Below are 23,849 nucleotides of genomic sequence, written 5' to 3' on the forward strand. Positions count from 1 at the left end.
TAGTCCTGAAATTTTCACGTTTTTCCTCTGATTATAGGTTGGACAGTATGTTGGAGAAATTTGTCGATATTTATTAAGTGCTCCTCCCAAACCTGAGGATACACAGCACAAGGTATGTTGAATGACTCAGGGTTGCAGGAAATGCTTGCTGCTTCAGTGGAAGTTTTTATTTGGGATAATGAATATTGATTGATGTACAAATACTCTTTTAGATATGTAAAGGAGAGTGATTTCTAATAGCCAAAACTTACAGCAAGAGATTCTGATACTTATAAATTTTGCAGTTTCAGGATTCTTTTTCAATATTATGGGCGTAGAGCCACTATATGTGTGTGGACTGGATATTATAATTCCAGTCTTAAAAAAGTAAATAAATGTTCATAATAGTACTAAACCACCAAGATTATATATATATATATATTAATTTATTATTTATAATATATATAATTAATATATTATATATAATATGTATGTAGATGTTATTATTATAAAGTATATATATATATATATATATATATATGTATGATATATATAATATATGTATGTAGGTAGATATATATATATATATAATATAATATATATATATGTATGTATATAATTATGTATATATAATTATATATACTATATATATATATATAATAATATAGTATATATAGTATAATCTATAATCGCCAATTCGTTTAAACTCAGCTTTTTGCTTAGGTACGGGTCATGTTCGGCAATGGCGTTCGACAACAAATATGGGAGCAGTTTACATCCCGTTTTAATATGCCTCGCATAGCAGAATTTTATGGTGCTACTGAGGGAATAGCAAATATTGGTAAGATTAAGAATTCACAGATGAACATATGTTTTGCAGAATACACTGACACAGATTAAGGAAGAAAGATTTACTTTAGTCTTGTGCTATGGAAATAGAAATGTTTGTCTTAATTATTTTTGGAATTAGCAATAGTGTCTGTATCATAGAATAACACAATTATCCATGCTTTGTGAAGTATTGAGCTTTTAGTCCAGTAATTGAAGAGCTGCGGTTGGAAAAAATTGCTTCATTTTGTTTTTCAACTGATTTTGACAGTAAATTAGGTTTAATAGCCATGATAAAAAATCTGCCCTGATCTCCTCACTGCTAATGCCTTAAATTGGCCCTAATCCAAGTTGGCTCCCGCACATTTGGCCGAACGGACATTTGACCGAAGAACACGTCCACCCGCCATCGTTCTGTTAATTATAACAAGCAATCTTAAAATTTCGAAAACTGAGTTTACCATCTCAGTTATTGAGCTGGGTAACTGCTATTTTCAACTCAAACACTTTGAACCAGCCATTCTCAAACGAAACCAACTTTGTCTATCATTGAGAAATATGAGGAGTATCAAAAAATAGATTTTCTTAGAGCAGTCGCACACAATATTTAAATACTTAAGAACATACCTCTTACTGTAATTTTTTTTTATTTTCTGGTTTAAAATTGTTAATAAAAATTCCTAAAGTATTGCTTGTTACTATTCACACTTGTACATTTTCGACAAAATGTCCATCAACCAAATGTCCGTTCTGCCAAATGTCCATTCGGCCAAATGTCCATTCGGCTAAATATCCTTTTGGCTAAATGTCCGTTCAACCAAATGTCCATTTGGCTAAATGTTCGTTCGGCTAAATATCTGTTCGACTAAATGTCTGTTCGGCCAAATATCCGTTCAGCTAAATGTCTATTCTGCTAAATGTCAGTTCAACCAAATGTCCGTCAACCAAATGTCCATTTGGCTAAATGTTCGTTCAGCCAAATGTCCGTCGACAAAATGTCCGATTGGCTAAATGTCCCTCAGCTAAATGTCCGTTTGGCTAAATGTCCATCGGCAGGTCGGTGTCATCCCCTATAACTATCACTGATCTTTTGGCCGTAGCACATGCTGTTGACAAAATGTCGTAGTCGGCATCACCAGCACTGTGTTGGACTTCAACTCCAGCTATTTTCAGCTCATTACCAATGAAGTACAGAGAGTTTTGTTTGTTCCTAAGGTTTGCAAGGAAAGTCTTCTTCTTCATGGTCAACTGCATTTCTGGCTTAAAGTTAACATCTGCTCCAATGTTTGAGCTGGCATGTCCTCTATCCTTGTTAGAGGGACCTCTTCCATAGCCATCAAATCTGGCAACAGCTTGTCTGTAATGATAAAGTATATACTGCGCATACAAACTGGACAGACTGGCATATGATGTAATGGACTTTCTTTTGGATGAGCTTCAATGATCATGAAAGCTATCCACCACAACTGCTGGTCAAAGGTGATGACTGGAGTTGTGTTGTATCTGCTAGCATGGTCCATAATATACTCCAGTGTGGAGTGCACACAAGTAGGGTTAGATGGAGTGAGGTCAATTATGGGCAGGAATATGTCAGAGCTTTTTCCAGGATGTGGGATGTTGTGATGTAGCATCTGCATGCACACTGACCACATAGGTTGTCGTTTTGGAAGGTGGAAGGCTACTGTCCGCATCAAATCGAGGCTGTCATTTTGTATGTCTCGTTGAAACACTTCAACATTGGTATACATAATTTTGGAAAGAACTGTCTTTGGATTTCTCTGTTCAACCAGATTCACTTGAGCTAATTGCTTGATGACTTCCATGTTCACCTTGCATCGTTGGATTTTCACGGTGCTCTTGACAGCTGGGGTAAATTTTGTCATTTGGCCCATTACATGGACTGACCCATGGCCATCTAAGGTTCTGGAGGTGTGGTCAACATTGTCTGCTTGGTACTGGAGGAAAGAGCCTGCAATTTCTTCTGGGAGATCAACCCCTTGCACTGCTGCAGCATTGCATCTATACTTGTTTGCTTCTGTGTATGAAGAGTAGAAGTCAAGTTTGCTGGTCATGTCAACCAGATCACAGTAACCATACATGTGTTCAAGTGTCACACTGAGACCAACTTGCAGGGGTGGAAGAAATGAACGAGAACATGTGGATTGCAAGATAGCCTGACCAATTGAGGCCACATGCAACTTTGCATTTCTGTGCCTACTCCTGCAGACTTGGTGCACAAGGATATCATGACTTTTCATAAAGACTACATTGGGGACATCTAAGCTTCTCTCTTTGTTTGCTCTGTTAATACCAGTACACCCTCTCTCTGTCAGTTTGATATAATTCTTTGGACTTGTCTAGATTAATCACTTTTCTATAGATGCCACATGCCATATCTGTTCAGTCTTAGTTTATCAACCGACACTACAATCATGCTATTATTCCATGCACATGCAACCTGTACAAATGAAATGAAATTCAAACATGATCAACCAAGAAGCATTGCAAATAACATAGATGAAAACATGCTGTAGATTATAAAAAAGTCCAAAGTAAAATCATTAGTTAATTTTTATTTACACACAAATTTAGAAGATGATTGCAATTATCTGAAAACAGGTCACATTCAGGCAAATATTATCATGCTAAATGAATTCCTTGACCTGAAAAACATAGGATGAGACACTTTGTTTGGATTTATAACTCTAATCGTCTAGACGATATGGTAATTTTGGCATACAGTAGCCATAGCGTTGGCCATCTTGAATTCGGGCAATTTTGGGGCATTAGCTGTGAGCAGATCAGAGTAAATTTTCTATCCTGAATAGTAGTCTTAATTTCCTGTTGAATGAAATTTAAAAACAAAATAAAGCAATTTTTTCCAACCTGGCCATATTTTTTCACGTTGATTACTGGACTATTTTGTGTATTGCACATAGCATATGTGAAAAAGTTTTAGCTTGAACATAATTAGATCCAGATACAGTGTATCTGATAAATGGAATGAAGATTAATTGAAAGAGAACAGCTGTTTGTGGCTTTTAGCTGAAGTCCCCTCTTAAGGAGGAACCTACTCCTCAGGAGATGAATGATGGTTAACTTTGTTGGTGGTACCCTTGAACCATTCTTTCTCCTCATTTCCACCGCTTGTATAACTTTCTTGGCCTTCTGGTGAATCTTGCCATTTCCTCCTTTCTTGTTTAATTCATGTTTAAAATTATCTGTCGTCTTTTTTGAGTGACAAGCTTGGTATTAATTAACTTTCCCTCTGAGTTTGCCTTCATTGTGTTGCAATTTGGCTTTCAAAATTATGGCACTATCAAGTCCCCTGATGACCTACAGGAAATACCATAAAGTGAGTTCATCAAATAGGTCTAAATCTGTCCAAGAAATGTTTTTTTAACTGTATGATGTACACAAGGGTACATTTGCCCAGTTCTTAGTACGTTGACTTCCAGGATCACCTCGAATGATGAATTGTGTCTGTCGGCATATTTTATCTAGCTAAGGCATAGATCAGAGATCAAAACAATGGTTTTTTCCAATTGGTAATTTTATTAGTTTACATGTGATGAAACTTTATAGAGTATAGTAATGTTTTTGTTCTTAAAGGACATAAAACACACTTATTTTAGAGAGAGGGGGGGTTCCCACTCAAACACCAACAAAAGACTGCTTGCTCTTCAAGTTTACATTCAAATTTTTCATTATTGTCAGATCCGAACTGCTCCCTTACTATTATCCAAAGCCACTCCTGACTTCACAATAGAGGTCAGTCCATACTTAGGGAGTAGGATCCACTAATCAATGCGAGAAGTGAGCCAGACTCATGGAACACTCATCATACCACTGCTACTTCAACTTCTTCCAAGATATTCACAGTACAAGCAAATACTTATCTTGTTGGAAGAAGTTGAAGTAGCTCTGATTTGCTACTTCAGTGCTACTTCAACTTATTCCAACAAAGATAACTTTCTTAGAAAGTACGAGTCAGAAGCACTGGATTTCTTGGATTTTCTCAGAAAATTCGCCCTTTCTCTCTCTCTCTCTCTCTCTCTTTTACACCTGTATATTTTAACAGACTGTGATTGCCATCACCAGAGATCAGAGGCTGGTACAAACCTGGGTAAGCAGCTCCTTTTGATTGCCGAGAGTTTGAGAACCTTTAGAACTCCTAAACAGAGTTGTTTAGATTCAGAATTAGAACTACATTTGCTGGTGGCTCAGGATTGACCTGAAGGTCCAGTGGCTAAACAAGAAGAGGTTACTTTAACAAGATGCAAAACTGTACAATTGGTATTTTTAAGTTGGAAGCATATTACATTTTGAGAAAGTTATCTTCATAACTGATAGACAGGCATTCTATTTGCTGAAAACTCTGGATTCACCAGGAGGTCCAATGTCTAAGAAAGAAGAGGGAAGCATTGGATTCTCAATTATTCTTCCCTAAATTCACCAGCTTCTTCAATATACCTGCACCTTTTAAAAGACAGGGTTCTCCATCACTCATGGTCAGAGGGGCTAGGACTACCTTGGGAAGGCAGAACCTCTTGATTTCTGATGTTTTTGGGAACTGCAGAACTCTTAAAACAAATCTGTTTTGATGCAGAATTAGAAAAATTCCATTGGCTGAAGACTCAGGATTCACTAGAAGTCCAGTGGCTAAGAAGAAAGAGGTTACTTTAGTGACATGTAAGGCTGGATAAGTAGTGTCTTTAATCTTGAAACATGTCACAATCCTGAGAAGATGTCTAAGTAGCTAACAAACAATCATATAAAGATAGTCTCTTGATCTTTAACTTACCATTAAGTCTCATTAGTGGATTGGAGACCCGGACGTTATTTGAAATATCTGACTGCTCATCAGAGACTCGCTTGTCCTGAAGTATCAAACAGAAGTTTCTCAACCATCTGTCTTCACTCTTGTAGAATTCAGCATTTTAGAAGGGTTTCTGCATGAGGGTTCCTACATATATACAAACTGTCAGTCTTTACACAAGGAATTACCTTCAATGCAAGCTGGAGCAGGCTATTCTGATACAACAAGGTTGTTTGGTAGTTAATTATTCATGGGAGGGGTGATGGGTACCCTCACCACCTCCTGCTGCTAAGTTATGCAGCCACTTGCCTTATAGCCTCATTCATATTCTTTTTCTTAGTTTTTAGTCATGGCTAACCAAACCCAAGAATCACACAAGCTTTCTGATAAGCAACCTAAACGTGTTTGCCCTGGTGTAGGAAAGCAATGCAACTGCTTTGTTTCCTTCATTGATGTTGATCCGCACTCAGTTTGTGCTAAATGTCGCTACAAAGAGGAGATACAAAAAGAAGGCTTCCTGTCCATGTTCAGAGGGGTATTCTGCCCCAAAGACTCCAGATAGTTCTGATGCAACTACTTGTTGCTCTTCCACGCGAGAGGTCACTCCCCTGCATTCTCCTGTTGCTTTGTCAACAGGAAGTTTGCATGGGAGGTTGGGGGCCTATCAAGATGTCTCAAGGGCTTTCTCTGTTTGCTGTGAGGGGAAGCATTCCCTCTCAGAGCAAAGATGGGCAGTCTCTTCTAACCCATCTTTTTCAGGTCTAGGGGAGATCAAGATGTTTGAAGACCTTAGCGATGCTTCAAAACAATGACCTGTTATCAGTAGGCTGTATAAGTTGAAAATAAACATGGAACATGATTTAAGTTTCGTATCAGCTGAAGCGAACAATGACAAAAACTGATTGTTCTTGTTAAAAGGAAAACGTGTACTCATAGGCACAATATAGTAATGACAAGGTAGTCCTGCTATAGCGACTAGTTTGGGACTCATCTGCGCATGTGATTTTGTGACGTCACTCAAACGGATCGGAGCAACTATTTACTGATGTAAACATAGTGGTAATTTGTTACACTTTGAATGTGATTTAATAAATATCCCTCCATTGATTTAAGCGGTGAATGCGATTTTGGAATTGAAATATTGTAGTTCATGTGAATATCAACATTGGAGAAATCGAATAGGCGAAATTTTACACAAACAAGGTTTTTTTGTGCAAAACGTTTACGATCCTTGAGACTAATGTCATGGGATTTTTTCCAGGGTTTTTTGAAAATCTTGTGTTGTCCTTGTGTGCATTTGAGACCCATTGTCAATTGTTTTAAAGTTTATTTCCTTTTCTAAGTTATCCGTTGGTAGTTCGAGTATTTTGTTAAATTTACATTGTTTAATGTTGTGAAGCCAACTTTATCACAAAATTAAACTACGTAATTTTAACAAAATACACGAACTGAAAAGGCAGACTCGCACCAACGGACAACTTACAGAAGGAAATCAACTTTAAAACCATTGACAACGAGGTCCCAAATGCACACAAGGACAAGAGAGGGAAGTTTCATAATAAAACCGCGGAAAAAATCCCATGAAATTAGTCTCCAGGATCCTGCCAGTCTAAAAGTTTCACACAAAAAACCTTATTTGTGCAAAATTTCGCCCCATTCGATTTTTCCAATGTCGATATTCATATGAACTACAATATTTCATGTCTAAAATCGCATTCACCCTTAAATGGTGAAAGAATATTTATTAAATCGCATTTCAAAGCGTATGAAAGGCAATTATACCCATGTTTACACCAACAAATTGTCGCTTCTATCGGTTTGGGTGACGTCACACATTATAGTCGGTTACATGAAAATACACCGGACCTGCGCATGGGACTACTTACTGTTTCTATATCGTGCTTATAAGGAACTTGCAACACTTCAAGAGTTCCAGTTATGCACAATAAATACTCGTTATATCATGTATATCTTGATATTAGAATTATTATTATTTAAATACTGCTCCTTAAAACTTTATTATACGTACATTTGGACATGATATATAATAGGATATACTTATAAACCTACAACTAACATGATAGGTGGGTGAATTACAATTTTGTTGAACTGCTGTTTCTCATGGACAAACTTATTCCAGTTTTATTCAAACCTTCGAAAGAACGAATATTTCTAGGAAGTATGTATACTGAATCATTTAGTGGCCCTTTTGAGAATTTAATTTTGTTCATTGGAGCTGGGCATGCATTGTAGGTTCACCTGATCTTCCACTTGTGCCCTTGACGGCTGTTAAATGAAGGAAATCACAAGTACCTAAATGTAGTATCCTTAATGAACAACTGTTTTCTCTGAAGTGTGGAAGCTTTGCTGATACCGATGTTTTCTGTTGTGCACAGCATTAGCGAACTGATCCCCTGAATCTCTGTCAATTTTTGTTTAACTACAAATTCATTTGCCACTATACTATTTTCAGTGGTAACCGAAGTTCCACTTCATCTCTAGGTTTCACAAAAATACTGCGCTACTTATATTAATAGCTTGTAACATAATGATAACGAGTACTGTGGCTGTCAAAGTATTTTCTTTTAAATTAAGTGAGGAGGTGTATTGCTCTGTAACTGTAACCCAACTCCCACCAAGAAAAAGGTATTCTCAGAGTGTAATTCCAATGTATATTATGGCAAATAATGATATTTTCTTTTTCTTTAACAGTGAACTTGGAAGGCAAACCAGGCTCATGTGGGTTTTTGTCACTGTTATTTCCTGATGCAGTACGTTGCTACCTCATTAAAGTTGATGAAGAAACTGGAGAGCCTGTTAGAGATGCCAATGGACTTTGCATTAAATGTAAACCAGGTATGATTTCTGTTATCACAGACTTTTCAACCCTACATGAATCTTTTGCTAGAGATTATAAAATAAAATGCTGGCGATTTACCAAAAAAAAAAAAAAAAAAAAAATTCATCCAATAATTCTCAATATATTGCATTTTATCGATCTACTAAGAACATAGATGCATAATTTCATTAATTAATACACCAAAATTTAAAAAAAATACATACTTATATCCTTATGACAAAATGGCTGTTTATAGCCTGTTGTACATATTATTGCATTGTATTTTATGGGCAGAATATGACAGTGATATGTTGCTGACTTTGCTTCCACAAGTAATTCACTGTTTGGTTTATACTCATAGCAAGCCTTATAGGCGAACTCAAACTCATTCATCTTACAGGCAATATGTAATTCTAGTGATTTTATCTAAATTCGGGAGAATCGAGTGCCAATGCGGAATGCGGGAGGCATTTTCAAAATGCGGGAAGGTTGGTAGGACTGTTATCACTAAGTATTGTTAGAACAGGTAGAAGCAGCAATATTAGTGTGATAGCAGTAATTGTTGTGTAATATGTTTGTCAATTATGGAACATGAACTGAATAATCCAAGGGTTTTCGTCATATATGAAACTACTACAAATGTGGGACTAACAATTGCATTAGATTCTCTCCAGAGCTACTTCCTTTTTATGGGAACACCTCAGTAGTAATTATATACATATATATATATATATATATATATATATATGTGTGTGTGTGTGTGTGTGTGTGTGTGTGTGTGTGTACGTACGTATCTGCCGTTTGTCCTCCTCCTCTGTCGCCACTTTCGGAGATAGCCTCACTCGAAAGGTAAGCTTCCACATTTTACTACATACGTACAGTATTTCTTGTATACCATGTACACTAATACACTTAATTTACAGGTAATTAGCAGTACGTATTAAGTTAGGTATTGAATGGTCCAAATTGTTGTAGTATTTCATTGTTTATAGGTCAATTTAGCTTTATTATGAAATTTACTGGGGTGTTTTTGGAGGGCTTGGAACGGATTAGCCATTTTACATGTAAAATGCGGTCCAAGATACAAAAAGCTCATGATATGAAGGCCGCCTCGGAATGGATTAATTTCATATCTCGAGGTACCACTGTATAAATATATATAATATATATATATATATATATATATATATATATATATATATATATATATAAACACTACTGAGATACTCCCATAAACAGGAAGTGAATATATATATATATATATATATATATATATATATATATATATATATATATATATATATATATATAGATATATATATATAGATATATATATATATATATATTATATATATAATATATATTATATATATATATATATATAGATCTATATTATATACTATATATAGTATATCTATATATATACATATAGATATATATATATATTCTATATATATATAATTAATATCTATATATATATATATATCTATATATATATCTATATATATATATATATATATATATATATATATATCTATATATATATATATATAATATAATATATATATAATTCCTTTCCTGTTTATGGGAGTAACTCAGTAGTGTTATAGATACAAAATTAATCCGTTCCGAGCCGGCCATCATATCATGAGCTTTTCGTATCTTGGACCGCATTTTACATGTAAAATGGCTAATCCGTTCCAAGCCCTCCAAAAACACCCCAGTAAATTTCATAATAAAGCTAAATTGACCTATAAACAATGAAATACTACAACAATTTGGACCATTCAATATATAACTTAATACGTACTGCTAATTACCTGTAAATAAAGTGTATTAGTGTATATGGTATAAAAGAAATACTGTACGTATGTAGTAAAATGTGGAAGCTTACCTTTCGAGTGAGGCTGTCTCCGAAAGTAGCAACAGAGGAGGAGGACAAACGGCAGATACGTACGTACACTTAACTTTACGAAACACATAAAAAGATGTAAGGAAAACATACATAAACTAAACTTTATGAAACATTAACAAAACTGTAACACTTAACTTTACAAAAAACTAAAATTAAAAATTTATTTTTGTCTTTTTTGATTTTTACATTTTTTTTCACTTTTTTATACTTTACGTATTTTTTTTTTTTTTTTTTTTTTTTTTTTTTTTTTTTTTTTTTTTTTTTTTTTTTTTTTTTTTTTTTTTTTTTTTTTTTTTTTTACAAAACTTCAACTTCATCACCACTTTCAACTTTCTGTTTTTCTGTTTTTTTAGTATCACTTGGTTCTTCCTTTTTGCTTACTCCTGCTAGTACTAAAGGCCTCTTTAAAAAATAACTATCCAAGGAAGATTGCTTCTGCCTACTTTTCACAATGTTCCTGAGATGACTCAGGCAAGCGACCATCGAACTGCGCAAACATATGACCTGTGTAAGCCTTTACTCAGTGTTTTTTTTCTACAAATGATTGCACTTTATGGAAAGCAGCTAGAACATCCTTAATTTCTGCCGTTGTCATAGGGTCGTCCTCCTCCTCCTCGCCGCTGCTAGAGAACTCCTCTTGAACGACGTTATGATGCATGGCCTCCAACTCCTTCAGGTCATCCATTGTAAGCTCCTCTTTGTGCTCCTCGAGAAGGTCGTTGATGTCGTCCTCGTCGACGACCAGGCCCATGGACTTGCCGAGTGCAACTATTTCGTCAAGATCTGGTTGCAAAACAGTTTCAGGATAGTCAACTGTTTCTGAATCTGCAGCACCAGCTTCGCCCACATCGAATCCCTCGAACTCTTGGGCGGGTACGGCATAAGGCCAGAGTTTCCTCCACGAGGAATTCAAGGTTCGCCTCGAAACCTCCTGCCAAGCTTGGTCAATGAGTCGGATGCATATCACAACATCGAAGTGCTCCTTCCAAAATTCACGCCAGGTGAGGTTTGTGGTATCGGTGATTTCGAAACATCTCTTGATAAGATGTTTCGTATACAGCTTCTTAAAGTTCGATATCACTTGCTGGTCCATGGGCTGGAGGAGAGGGGTGGTGTTAGCTGGAAGATAAAGAACCTTGATGAAGGAATACTCTGCTAGGATATCTTCCTCGAGGCCAGAAGGGTGAGCAGGGGCATTGTCCAACACCAGCAGGCATTTCAGAGGAAGGGGCTTCTCTTCCAAGAATTTCTTCACTGTCGGGCCGAAACACAGATTTACCCACTCGGTGAACAAAAGCCTCGTTACCCAGGCTTTCGCATTAGCCCTCCACATCACTGGAAGCTTCTCCTTAAGCACCTTGCGAGCCTTGAAGGCTCGAGGAGTCTTGGAATGATAGACCAGTAGGGGCTTCACCTTGCAATCCCCACTGGCGTTGGAACAAAGTGCGTGCGTAAGCATGTCTTTCATAGGCTTATGCCCAGGTAGCTTCTTCTCTTCCTCCATGATATACGTCTGACGAGGCATTTTTTTCCAAAAAAGGCGTCTCATCACAGTTGAAGACTTGCTGAGAACTGTAGCCTTCCTTGGTCATCATATCATCGAACGTCTTTTTAAAGGCTTCGGCCGCTTTCGTGTCCAAGCTGGCAGCCTCCCCATGCCGCACCACCGAATGGATGCCAGTCCATTTACGGAATTTCTCGAACCACCCATGCGAAGTCTTGAAGTCTGGGGTTGGCGTTGATGTCCCTTCTCCTCCGTCGTCTTTGGCCTGGGCAATCAAGTCGCCGAAAATAGCGCTGGCCTTGTGGGAGATTGCCGTCTCCGTTATCGTATCGCCAGCAATTTCTTTGTCTTTTATCCAGACAAGAAGAAGCCTTTCCATCTCGTCGTGCACATGGGTCCTCTTGCTGGACAAAATACTGATGACCTTGGAAGGTGTAGCTGCTTTGATGGCATCCTTCTGCTCAAGGATGGTGCCTATTATCGACGGATTTCGGTTTTATTCCTTGGCGATCACACTCAATCGCATGCCAGCTTCATACTTCTTGATAATCTCCATCTTCGTTTCCAAAGAGAGCATCCTCTTCTTTCTGTGAATTTCAAGTTTCTTGGGACCCATGACTACGTATATACTGTACGTAATTATATTATGTAGTATGTATAAGTATGGAGTAAAGTTCTCACACAACACGATAAAGTATACTACTACAAAGAAATCACTAATGAATTTACGTTAATAAACGAAATCCTTAGAACGAACGAATACCGCGTGCATACGATACAGATGATGCAGTGCAGTGGCCAAAGAAGCATGCCGCTACGTAGTAGATGCATGATGGGAGGGATGCTGAAAATAGGAGAGAAGGATCTCATGGCGGTGACTAGCATCAGGAACCAATGGGAGAGCTGGAGGATGGTGGCGAGTCTACTCAGTTGGCAGCGCGCGAGTTTCAAAATTGCTATCGGTGGTCCGGGCGAATCTCGGACTTTACAGCAACAACCTTTTGTATCTTGAGCAATTTCCATACGTAGAGCCGTAAAATTTTTCGTATTCACTTTCGTATCTCGAGTTTTTCAATATATATATATATATATATATATATATATATATATATATATATATATATATATATATATATGATGAGTTTCTTTCATATTATGCCATCTCTTCTTCTAATAAACATAATGTTAGGAGCAGGAAGCCTGGAAGAAAGTAAATATTCTTATTTTCTCATTCATAATAAAGATACTAGCGAATTCATCCTTCTCTCTCACTTGCCATTTCCTTTCAGGGATTAATCCTTTAATCCCCTTTTGTTCATGTGACTGTTGGTGCCTTGTTTTTGCAAATTCACCAGCTGGAAGAGAAAGTCCTTTGTAAGGGCATGCCAATGCCAGTAGAGGGCGATAAGCTGCCATAATTAAAGTCCAGGCCACATGGGTAACCTAGGAAGACTTTATGGCAGAGATGAGAAGGTGGCTGTTTACTAGCTAATGTGACTTTTGTTGTGCATAATGTGTCACTCCCTTGCTGGCACCCGTGAGGAAGACAACCATAACTTCTACAGAAGGGAATGTGCAAATTCCAAGGTTATTAGCCCTCAGCCATAATTTTGTATATGATTGACCCCCTTGTCAAGGTTATTGTCGGATCGCCATCATTCTCTTATCCCCAGCTGCGCACTCCCAGGTACAATCATAATACATACGTATATATATATTATATATATATATATATATATATATATATATATATATATATATATATATATATATATACACACACACACACACAGTAGTACCTTAGGATACGAAATTAATCCGTTCCGAGGTGGCCTTCGTAACCTGATTTTTTCATATCTTGAACCACATTTTACATGTAAATTGCCTAATTCGTTCTAAGCCCTACAAACACACCCCAGTAAATTTTATAATAAAGCTTAATTGACCAATAAACAATGAAATACAACAATTTGGACCATTCAATACCTAACTTAAACTCCATACACTACTAATGTGTACTACATCCCTGTAAATAAAGTGTACATGGTACAAGAAATACTGTATGTACATACACATGTATGTAGTAAAAAGTGGCGACAGAGGAGGAGGACAATTGGCAGAAAACTTGAACACTTAACTTTGTGAAACACATTAAAAATGACATGAAACATTAACCCTAAACTTGACGAAACACATTAACAAATAGCAGAAAACGTTAACACTTAACTTTACAAAAAACTTAAAATTAAATTCCTTTTTTTTTTTTTTTTGTCTTTTTGATTTTTACATTTTTTTTCTTTTTTATACTTTACGATTTTACAAAATTTCAATTTCTTTACCACTTTCAACTTTCTGTTTTTTCATAGTATCACTTGGATCTTCCTGTTTGCTTACTCCTACTAAAGGCCTCTTTAAAAAATAACTATCCAAGGAAGATTGCTTCTGCCTGCTTTTCACAATGTTCCTGAAACAACTCAGGCAAACGTCATCGAACTGCGCAAGCATACGACCTGTGTAAGCCTTTTCAGGGTGTCTCTTTTCTACAAATGATTGCACCTTATGAAAAGCAGCTAGAGCATCCTTAATTTCTGCCGTTGTCAAAGGGTCGTCCTCCTTCTCCTCGCCGCTGCTAGAGAACTCTTCTTGAACGACGTTATGTTGCATGTCCTCCAACTCCTTCAGGTCATCCGTCGTAAGCTCCTCTTGGTGCTCTTCTGGAAGGTCATTGATGTCGTCCTCGTCGACGACCAGGCCCATGGACTTGCCGAGTGCAACGATCTCGTCAAGACCTGGTTGTGAAACAGTTTCAGGATCATCAACTGTTTCTGAATCTGCATCAGCTTCGCCCACGTCGAATCCCTCAAAGCCAGAGTTTCCTCCACGAAGAATTCAACGTTCGCCTCGAAACCTCCTGCCAAGCTTGATCGATGAGTCGAATGCTCCTTCCAAAATTCACGCAAGGTGAGGTTTGTGGTATCGGTGATGTCGAAGCATCTCTTCAAAAGATGTTTTGTATACACCTTCTTGAAGTTCGATATCACTTCCTGGTCTATTGGCTGGAGGAGAGGGGTGGTGTTAGGCGGAAGATAAAGAACCTTGGTAAAAGAATACTCCACTAGGATATCTTCCTCAAGGCCAGGAGGGTGAGCAGGGGCATTGTCCAACACCAGCAGACATTTCATAGGGAGGCGCTTCTCTTCCAAGAATTTCTTCACTGTCGGGCTGAAACACAGATTTACCCACTCGGTGAACAAAAGTCTCGTTACCCAGGCTTTCGCATTAGCCCTCCACATCACTGGAAGCTTCTCCTTAAGCACTTTGTGGGCCTTGAATGCTCGAAGAGTCTCGGAATGATAGACCAGTAGGGGCTTCACCTTGCAATCCCCACTGGCGTTCGAACAAAGTGCGAGCGTAAGCCTGTCTTTCATAGGCTCATGCCCGGGTAGCTTCTTCTCTTCCTCCGTGATGTACGTCCAACGAGGCATTTTTTTCCAAAAAAGGCCAGTCTCATCACAGTTGAAGACTTGCTGAGAACTGTAGCCTTCGTTTATCGTCGTCTCGTCGAACGTCTTAATAAAGGTTTCGGCCGCTTTCGTGTCCGAGCTGGCCGTCTTCCCATGCCGCACCACTGAATGGATGTCAGTCCTTTTCCAGAATTTTTCAAACCACCCACAAGAAGCCTCAAAGTCTGGGATTGGCACTGATGTCCCTTCTCCTCCGTCGTCTCCGGCCTGGGCAATCAAATCACTGAAAATAGCGCTGGCCTTGTGGCAGATTGCCGTCTCCGTTAGCATATCGCCAGCGATTTCTTTGTCTTTTATCCATACAAGAAGCAGCCTCTCCATCTCATCGTGCATGTGGCTCCTCTTGTTGGACAAAATAGTCACACCCTTGGAAGGTGTAGCTGCTTTGATGGCTTCCTTCGGCTTAAGGATGGTGCCTATCATCAACGGATTTCCTCCGTGATGTACGTCCGACGTGGCATTTTTTTCCAAAAAAGGCCAGTCTCATCACAGTTGAAGACTTGCTGAGAACTGTATCCTTCATTGATCATCGTCTCGTCGAACGTCTTAATAAAGGTTTCGGCCGCTTTCGTGTCCGAGCTGGCCGCCTCCCCATGCCGCACCACTGAATGGATGCCAGTCCTTTCCGGTTGGCGTCGATGTCCCTTCTCCTCCTTCAGCCTGGGCAATCAAATCTCTGAAAATAGCTCTGGCCTTGTGGCAGATTGCCGTCTCGGTTATCGTATCGCCAGCGATTTCTTTGTCTTTTATCCATACAAGAAGCAGCCTCTCCATCTCATTGTGCACGTGGCTCCTGTTGTTGGACAAAATGGTCACGCCCTTGAAAGGTGTAGCTGCTTTGATGGCTCCCTTCTGCTTTAGGATGGTGCCTATCGTCAACAGATTTCAGCCGTATTCCTTAACGATCACACTCAACCGCATGCCAGCCTCATACTTCTTGATAATCTCCATTTTTGTCTCCATAGAAAGCATCCTCTTCTTTCCATGAACTTCAGCAACTTTCTTGGGACCAATGACCATACGTATGTAATTAAGTTATGTACTAAAGTTCTCACACAACAATATAAAGTACAAAGCGAAATCACTAATACGAATTTACGTTAACAAACGAAATCGTATATGAATGAACAAATTTGGCGTGCTTACGATAACAATGCTGCTACCAAGTGGCCGAAGAACGCTTTACGTACAGCACGATGGGAGAGATGCTGACCAATAGGAGAGCAGGATCTTACGGCGGTGACTAGCATAAGGAACCAATGGGAGAGCGGGAGGATGGTGGCGAGTCTACTCAGTTGGCGGCGCTCGAGTTTTAAAATTGCTCTCAGCGGTCTGGGTGAATCTCGGGACTTTACAGTAACACCCTTTCATAACCTGAATTATTTTCCTATGTAGAGGCAAAAAAATCTTCGTGTTTGCTTTCGTAACTTGAATTTTTCGGTAGTTGGGGCTTTCATATGTCGAGGTTTCACTGTATGTATATATATATATATATATATCTCATGGCACTGATATGCTTAGGTAAGTATCACACCATCCCAAAAAAGAGTTATCAGCATTCTTAAGCTGTCGCTCGGACACTCAGTCTCCAGGGAAGTTAAAAATGATGAGTCTGCACATTCCCCCTTTTTACAGATTAGCGCGGCCACCATCCTGGCTAGCTCCTGCCTGGCCATAGGCCACATATATATAAAAAAACACATTGGCCGGCTCAAAACACAAAGCATAATAATAATAACTGCACGTCTCTGGCAGCAGAACGTATTGTTCTATCACACCTCATCTCCAGTAATAATTGGGTGTAGAAACTTTTTCTCCATCTTGAATCTCCCTTTTTGTCTGCAACTCCAACAGCACAGACTCATAGAAACACTCTGTAGCAAGGCGAAACATCTCCCTGCGGAAGACATCCAACGGCTTCTGACCCAAAAGCGCCGTAGAACTCTGTAGACTTGTAGAAACTCTCGTAAGTAGGCAGACAACAGCCACATCTCTGCAACGGCTGGTGAGCGTCTTGCTAGCATTGGGGAGCGACGATTATGGTGTTCTCCAGTATGTCAGTCAAGTCATCGGTCAATCAAAAAAGAATTAACCCCAGACATAATTCTATCAAATAATTACCTCAAAAATTCCCAGAAATACTAACTGAACGTCTCCCAATTAACTGCATTCAGTATGACCACTGAACTAATTTCTAACTTCAACTCGTGAAGGAACTCCATAGGACCACTAAATCATAAGTCATTATCACAACCCCGCAAAAAAAAATATTAAGTTCTCTAACTTAATTCTCCAAACTTATACATTAACACACACCTCCAGAACTCGGACTCACAGGAACTCCACGGACTTCTGTCATCACATTTCAAACTCACAAATTCTCACAAGTAAAAAAAAAGAAAAAAATAATGAGCCCAAGAAAAAAAAAACCTAACGAGCCCAGCCCCAAAATTATCACTGAAAAACGTTCTGTCAAGCTCTGATATTACAAGAACCCACAAAATCAGTAAAAACTCTCCTATGTCTAACAGCAAAAACTCTTTTACTGCTTGCACAATTAATTTCAATGAGACTTACTGTTGAACGCCCATTTCATGCAATTCTCACACCCCAAAAAATTACATCTCCCGTCCAAAAAGAAATGCAATTTAAAGCTCAATCCCCAATTACATCGCTCGTAGGAAAAGGAAAAAAGAAAAAAAAAAAGATAACAATAAGTGAACTTTCCCCATCACAAAGCACATAATATATGCATGATGTACATAACCCCACGTTTTCCCCATAAATGCGATATGTATAGTTGCAGAATTTTGCCATCGCAACTTTTCATCTATCGGACACGGCCGGAAAGCAACCCCTCACACGTGCATTTTCATGAAATGCTATGGTCAACATTTCCAGATATTGCAAAAACTCTGAGCAATCACCACTAGAGGAAAAGAATCAGCAACCGGACTCATCACAGTATTTTCAGCAAAAAATCCACCTGCGAACACGTCAGGTGCTCGGACTGCAGCATAAAAATGTCTAGTCAGACTTCCAACTTCAGAAACTCATGATTCTCAAAATAATTTTCTCTACTGACACCACATAAGCACATTTCACAAAATTATCTCCAGAATATGACTAAGGTGCTCAAAAAAGGGATTTTGACGTAAGGAAAAATCTATTTCTGGGCGATTGGTTCGTGTCGCCCAGCGAAATATCCCTTTAATCCATTATTTCTAAGGTAAATGCACTAACATATACCAGAGAATAAATAAAATAAAGAAAAGGTCAGTACTACTGACTCGCTCACCCTCTAAGAGGGCGTCGGTATGAACACTAGGGCGAGTGAGACCACTACCACGAACCACTTACCAATAGGAATCTCCTACGACAAAACCCCCACAAGAGGGGAGCCGACCCACAGAGTGGGCAGCAACTACTACTACTCCATCCCATGCTGCCGACTGCTGCGCCTCTGGTGGCCATCCTGAAGTTAGCAGACAATCTTGAGCGCAGGGATGGGTAGGGTGGGATTTCGCTGGGCGACACGAACCAATCGCCCAGAAATAGATTTTTCCTTACGTCAAAATCCCTTTTCTGGGCTCAGTTCGTGTCGCTGCGCGAAATCGTACCAGAGAATTAGCACAAGATTGTAAGAAAATAAATAAATAAGGTCTCAATAAAACTTAAAATAAAATAAAGAAATATAATTGCTAAGAAATATACATATACACAATTATACTAGTTAGAAAATATTCCTTAAAATTAATTTAAAACTTAAAGTTAACATATATGTACAGGGCTTACATGGAATATATGTTGATCTTAACATTTGTGTATAGTTAATATGTACAAAGTAAATAAAGCAATTATAATAATAAATTGAATGTGAACAAACTTAGGGAATAATATAATAAACAAATGTATATGACTTAGTATACAAAACCCGTAACCATTGCAAATGTAGATGTGTCACCCTAGCATAAAAATAAGGGGACCACATCATAGAGATCAGAATATACAAACAATTGTGGGTGACCCTAGCAAAAAAATAAGGGACACCCACTGTACCATCACAAGAGCAGCTAAGACTCAAGGTAGACGTAGATGAACATGGTAGGTATAGACAAACTGTTGAATGAGATAGGGTATAAAAGGAGAACTGGATCTTCACTTAAGATTAGGCAGAGTCGGGGAAAAGCTATGTTACCCGCCGCAACTGCTGAAAATTTCAGAGCTTCCAAGGACTTTAAGTAATGACGCTTAAATACTGTCGGCGATTTCCATCCAGTATACTTTTTTAAATCATCAAAATTCATGTGTTGGAAATAGTTAATTGAGGTGGCAACTGCCTGACATCATGAGCTTTAGGGAAGGAATCAGGGTTGGCTTGCTTAATAAAGTACAGGATCTGTTGCCTGATACCTTTAATAGATAAAGTACCACCTTTTCTCTCTTAAAGAGGGGACCCGACGAGGATGAGGATGTCCTGGACAGAAAGGCTCGTAAGGTCGATACTGGACAAAGAGAAACATCTTGTGGAAGGGTATAACCTTCCACGGTTCCCACCTCATCAAAGGATCCTCATTCTTTGCTAAAAAGCTACGTTCCGGAGAAAGTAGAACTTCCCTGTGGGAAGAAAATCTATATGATTCGGATCTCTGGATAACGCCGACAGTTCTGAAATTCTAGCTCCTGAAGCCAAGCTTAATAAAAATAGAGTTTTTCTTAAGAGCATTCTAATTGAACATGTCGTATTGTCTGTTTCTGAAGCCAGCTTTAGAACATCATTCAAGAACCACGATACTGACGTAGGCCTCACTGAAGGTCTAAGTCTAGCACAAGCCTTGGGAATAGACGAGAAGTAAGAGTCTGTCAAGTCTATGTTGAACCCGAGTTGAAAAATCTTCTTCAAGGCTGACTTGTTTGTCGTAATAGTGCTAGCTGCTAAGCCTTTTTCAAATAAAGATCTGAAAAAGGATATAGCTGAATTGATTGTCATGATTCTAATATCTGATTCTCTCAGGAAGGTTGCCAACTTTTTGACTGCATCATACTGTCTTAAAAGTTGAATCTTCTTTTATCAGATTCCAAGAAAAGAATATTTCGTGGATCAATATCTGCATCTTTTTAGCCGCAAACTTCATGAAGTCCATAAAGTTATGGGTTTTGAGAATTCCTGAGGAAGCGAACACAGTCTTCGTTTGTACTGACTGGGAGAGCCTGGGATTGGGAATTCGAAGAGGACGAAGACCCAGTTCCTGAATCAGAGGGTACCAATTGCTCTTCGGCCAGTCTGGGGCTACTAGAGCTACTTGACCCTTGAACATCCTGAGTTTGTTCAGTACCTTCAGGAGAAGATTCACTGGAGGGAAGACATAAATCTTCTCCCAGTTGTTCCAATCTATGGACAGGGCGTCCGTGGCATAGGCCAGAGGGTCCAGGTTGGGGGCCACATAACACGGGAGTTTGTGGTTCGCTTGAGATGCGAATAGATCTACTTGTAGACCTGGAACCCTCCGGAGAATCCATTGGAACGAACTGTTGTCCAGTGACCATTCCGACTCCAGAGGAACTGAGCGGGATAGAGCATCTGCTATGACGTTTCTCACTCCAGCTATATGGGTGGAGGAGAGGTGCCAACTGAACTTGTCCGCCAGGGAGAAGAATGGCTACCATGACATGATTCAGATGTCGTGACTTGGAGCCTCCCCTGTTTACGCAATGGACTACCACTGCGCTGTCCAGAACTAGCTTTATGTGGGAGTTCTTTGGCGGACGTAACCTTTTCAGAGTCAAGAACACTGCCATCGCTTCTAGTACGTTTATGTGAAGCCCCGGCGGAAGCTGGGGTGACCAGGTTCCTTGAACCTTCTTGAACTGAGAATATCCTCCCCAGCCGCTTAATGAAGCGTCTGTGTGGATGGTAATCCCCGGAGGAGGAAACTGAAGGGGTACTGATATTGACAGGTTCTTGACTTTTGCCCAAGGGCGTTAGACGATTCCGTAGAATCTGTGGGACTGATGACAACTTGTCCCTGGATCTGACATTTGCTCGTGAGCGCCAGATTCTGGTTAGGTCTTTCAGTTTGGCTTTCATCAAGATGTTTGTCACTGAGGCAAATTGGAGGGAACCTAGGATTCTTTCCTGGGTTCTCCTTGAAGCAAATTTGTGCTTTAGAAATTGCTTTACTGACTTCGCTATTTCCTTTCTCTGGCTGATGGAATCGACAGAGTATGGGAGGATAGATTCCATTGAATGCCCAGCCCACTGAAAGTTGGACTCCGGAGTGAGTCTTGATTTTGTCCTGTTTATCTTGAACCCCAGATACTCTAGGCAACTGGATTACTTTCAGTGTGGCTTTGTGACATTCCTCGACTGTTGGAGCCCAAATCAACCAATCGTCGAGATACGCTACTACCATTATCCCCTGAGACCTCAGTTGTTGGACGACTACTTCCGCCAACTTTGTGAACACCCTGGGTGCCACGTTCAGACCGAAGGGAACTACCTTGAAGGAGAATGCTTGATCTCCTATCTTGAAGCCCAGATAAGGGCGAAAGTGTCTTGCAATAGGATATGATAGTATGCGTCTGTAAGATCGATAGAGGTGGTGACGGGCCCCACGGGGAAGTAAGTCCGCACCTGCTAGATGGTCAGCATTTTGAACTTGTCGCAGCGAATTGGCCCAAGTTTAAGCGGGACAAGTCTAAAGATTACCCTTCTTTTTTGTGAGCCTTTTCTTTGGAACGCTGAATAAGCGACCTTGAAATTTTAATCTGTTGACTCTCGCTATTGCTCCTTTCTGAAGGAGGTCCTCCGCATACTCCGTCATTTCTTTTGATGGAAGTTGAAGGAAAGGTCTGGATGGAGGGGGATCCGCGACCCAACTCCAACCCAGGCCTTTCGACACAATACTCTGTGCCCACTTGCTGAATCACCACCGGTGCCGGAAGAGAAACAGCCTCCCTCCTACCTTCGAGCTCTCACTGCTGCTGGGTTGAGTGACCTCCGCGGCCTCCACGGAAGTGTTTTCCCCTGTTGAGAGACCTTCCTGATCCTCTCTGACGAAAGGATCCCCTACCTCTGCCTCCCCTGCCAAAGCGGTCATATTGCTGAAAGGCCTGGCCTTCGAACACTTGGTTGAAGGCTGGGGAGACAGCGTAGGAGGTGGAAGGTTGAGGCTGGGGGGAAATCACGTACATGGGCTGTGATTGAGCCTTTAGAAGTAGAGGGTTGGCTGATTGTACCAACGGAACAGCCGAAACAGCCTGGGTGAAGCGTTGCTGCTTTTTTCTGGTAAGGCTGATAACGTTTCGGTTCCGCTGAGGACTTACCTCCTTGCTGCTTGGTCTTGGCGTCTCTTTGCAGTGAGACCCCAACGATCCTTAAGGCTTTGGTTAAGCCTTGTCGCTTCCGCCTGGACCTCCTTTACCATCGAATCAGGGAAGAGGTCTGCCCCCCAGATGTTGGATGAAAGCAACTTATTCGGCTCATGACGAATAGTTGCTTCCTGGAGGACATGTTTCCGACAGTTAGTTCTGGCTGTAGCGAACTCAAACATGTCAGACTGAACTGTTTGCGTCAGTGACTTGGTGAGAAGCTTAAAGAGTGGCTCAGAGCCGTAAGAAATGGTTGCCACTTCCGTCATTGCCATGGTATTAATGGACCTGGCTAGCCTAGTCTTGGCCTCAAATTCAGCCTGAATGAGGCTGTCTGGAAGTCTAGGCAGCTTCTCACCAAACTGATCCATAGCACAGTCTGGCTTGAGTTTGCCCGCCGAAAAGGGGTTGGGTGGGAAAATCTTCCCACAATTCTCCGAGTGAAGGGAGCAAAGGAGATGTGGGGTCTGCTTCCCTTAGCTGTGGCAACGACTCCCCCTTCTGGGCCGCCGGGATAGTGACCGTAGCTATTTTGGTAAGGAAGGGAAGCGGAGTTCCCTCCTCCATCGTGAAAATGGTGAAGGGACTCTAAAGTGGTTGAATTTTCGTGTTAGAACAATCCATGTCCTCTAAACACCTGAGCCATTCTCTTTGAGCCTGGTCACGTGAGTAGAGGACTGTCTCCTTAGGGACTTTGTCATCTCTAGTCATGGCTGCGTCAGTGAGTCTGGCGTAGCCAATGAACGGTGGTTGTAGACCCTCCGGGTAGAACTCGAAGTCCTCAATCCTTCAAGTACCACACTCCGGAATTGAAATAAGACCGTCCTGGAAAGAGGCGTATGACGCCACCCTCCAGGGGTTATTCATAGAGAACGGAGGCAGAGAGTCATGAGGTGGGAGCTGAGCTATTCCGGTGCCGAAAGGTGGGGGAGTAGCTAGAGGAGCCTGGTTAAGTCCGGCGATGATGTTGTCTTGGGACGTGATCCTGTCGGACAACCGGGAGAACATCTGCTCCATACTGTTCCTCAGAGAGCCGACCAAGTCTCCCATGTGTTGCAACAGTCCAGCAT

General features: G+C 40.1%; 1 protein-coding gene across 4 annotated transcripts in view; it reads left to right on the forward strand.

Annotated features, from left to right (window-relative positions):
* Positions 1 to 23,849, forward strand: part of LOC135216423 (long-chain fatty acid transport protein 4-like) — a 179,917-nt gene that overhangs the window by 110,234 nt on the left and 45,834 nt on the right. For all 4 annotated transcript variants that reach the window (XM_064251771.1, XM_064251768.1, XM_064251770.1 and 1 more), the window contains 3 exons: positions 38 to 112; positions 703 to 820; positions 8,339 to 8,482. In XM_064251771.1, coding sequence (XP_064107841.1) covers positions 38 to 112; positions 703 to 820; positions 8,339 to 8,482 — 337 coding nt within the window. The remainder of the gene's footprint in view (positions 1 to 37; positions 113 to 702; positions 821 to 8,338; positions 8,483 to 23,849) is intronic.

The sequence above is a fragment of the Macrobrachium nipponense genome, chromosome 6 (genome assembly GCF_015104395.2).
Source record: "Macrobrachium nipponense isolate FS-2020 chromosome 6, ASM1510439v2, whole genome shotgun sequence".
Classification (NCBI taxonomy): Eukaryota; Metazoa; Arthropoda; class Malacostraca; order Decapoda; family Palaemonidae; genus Macrobrachium; species Macrobrachium nipponense.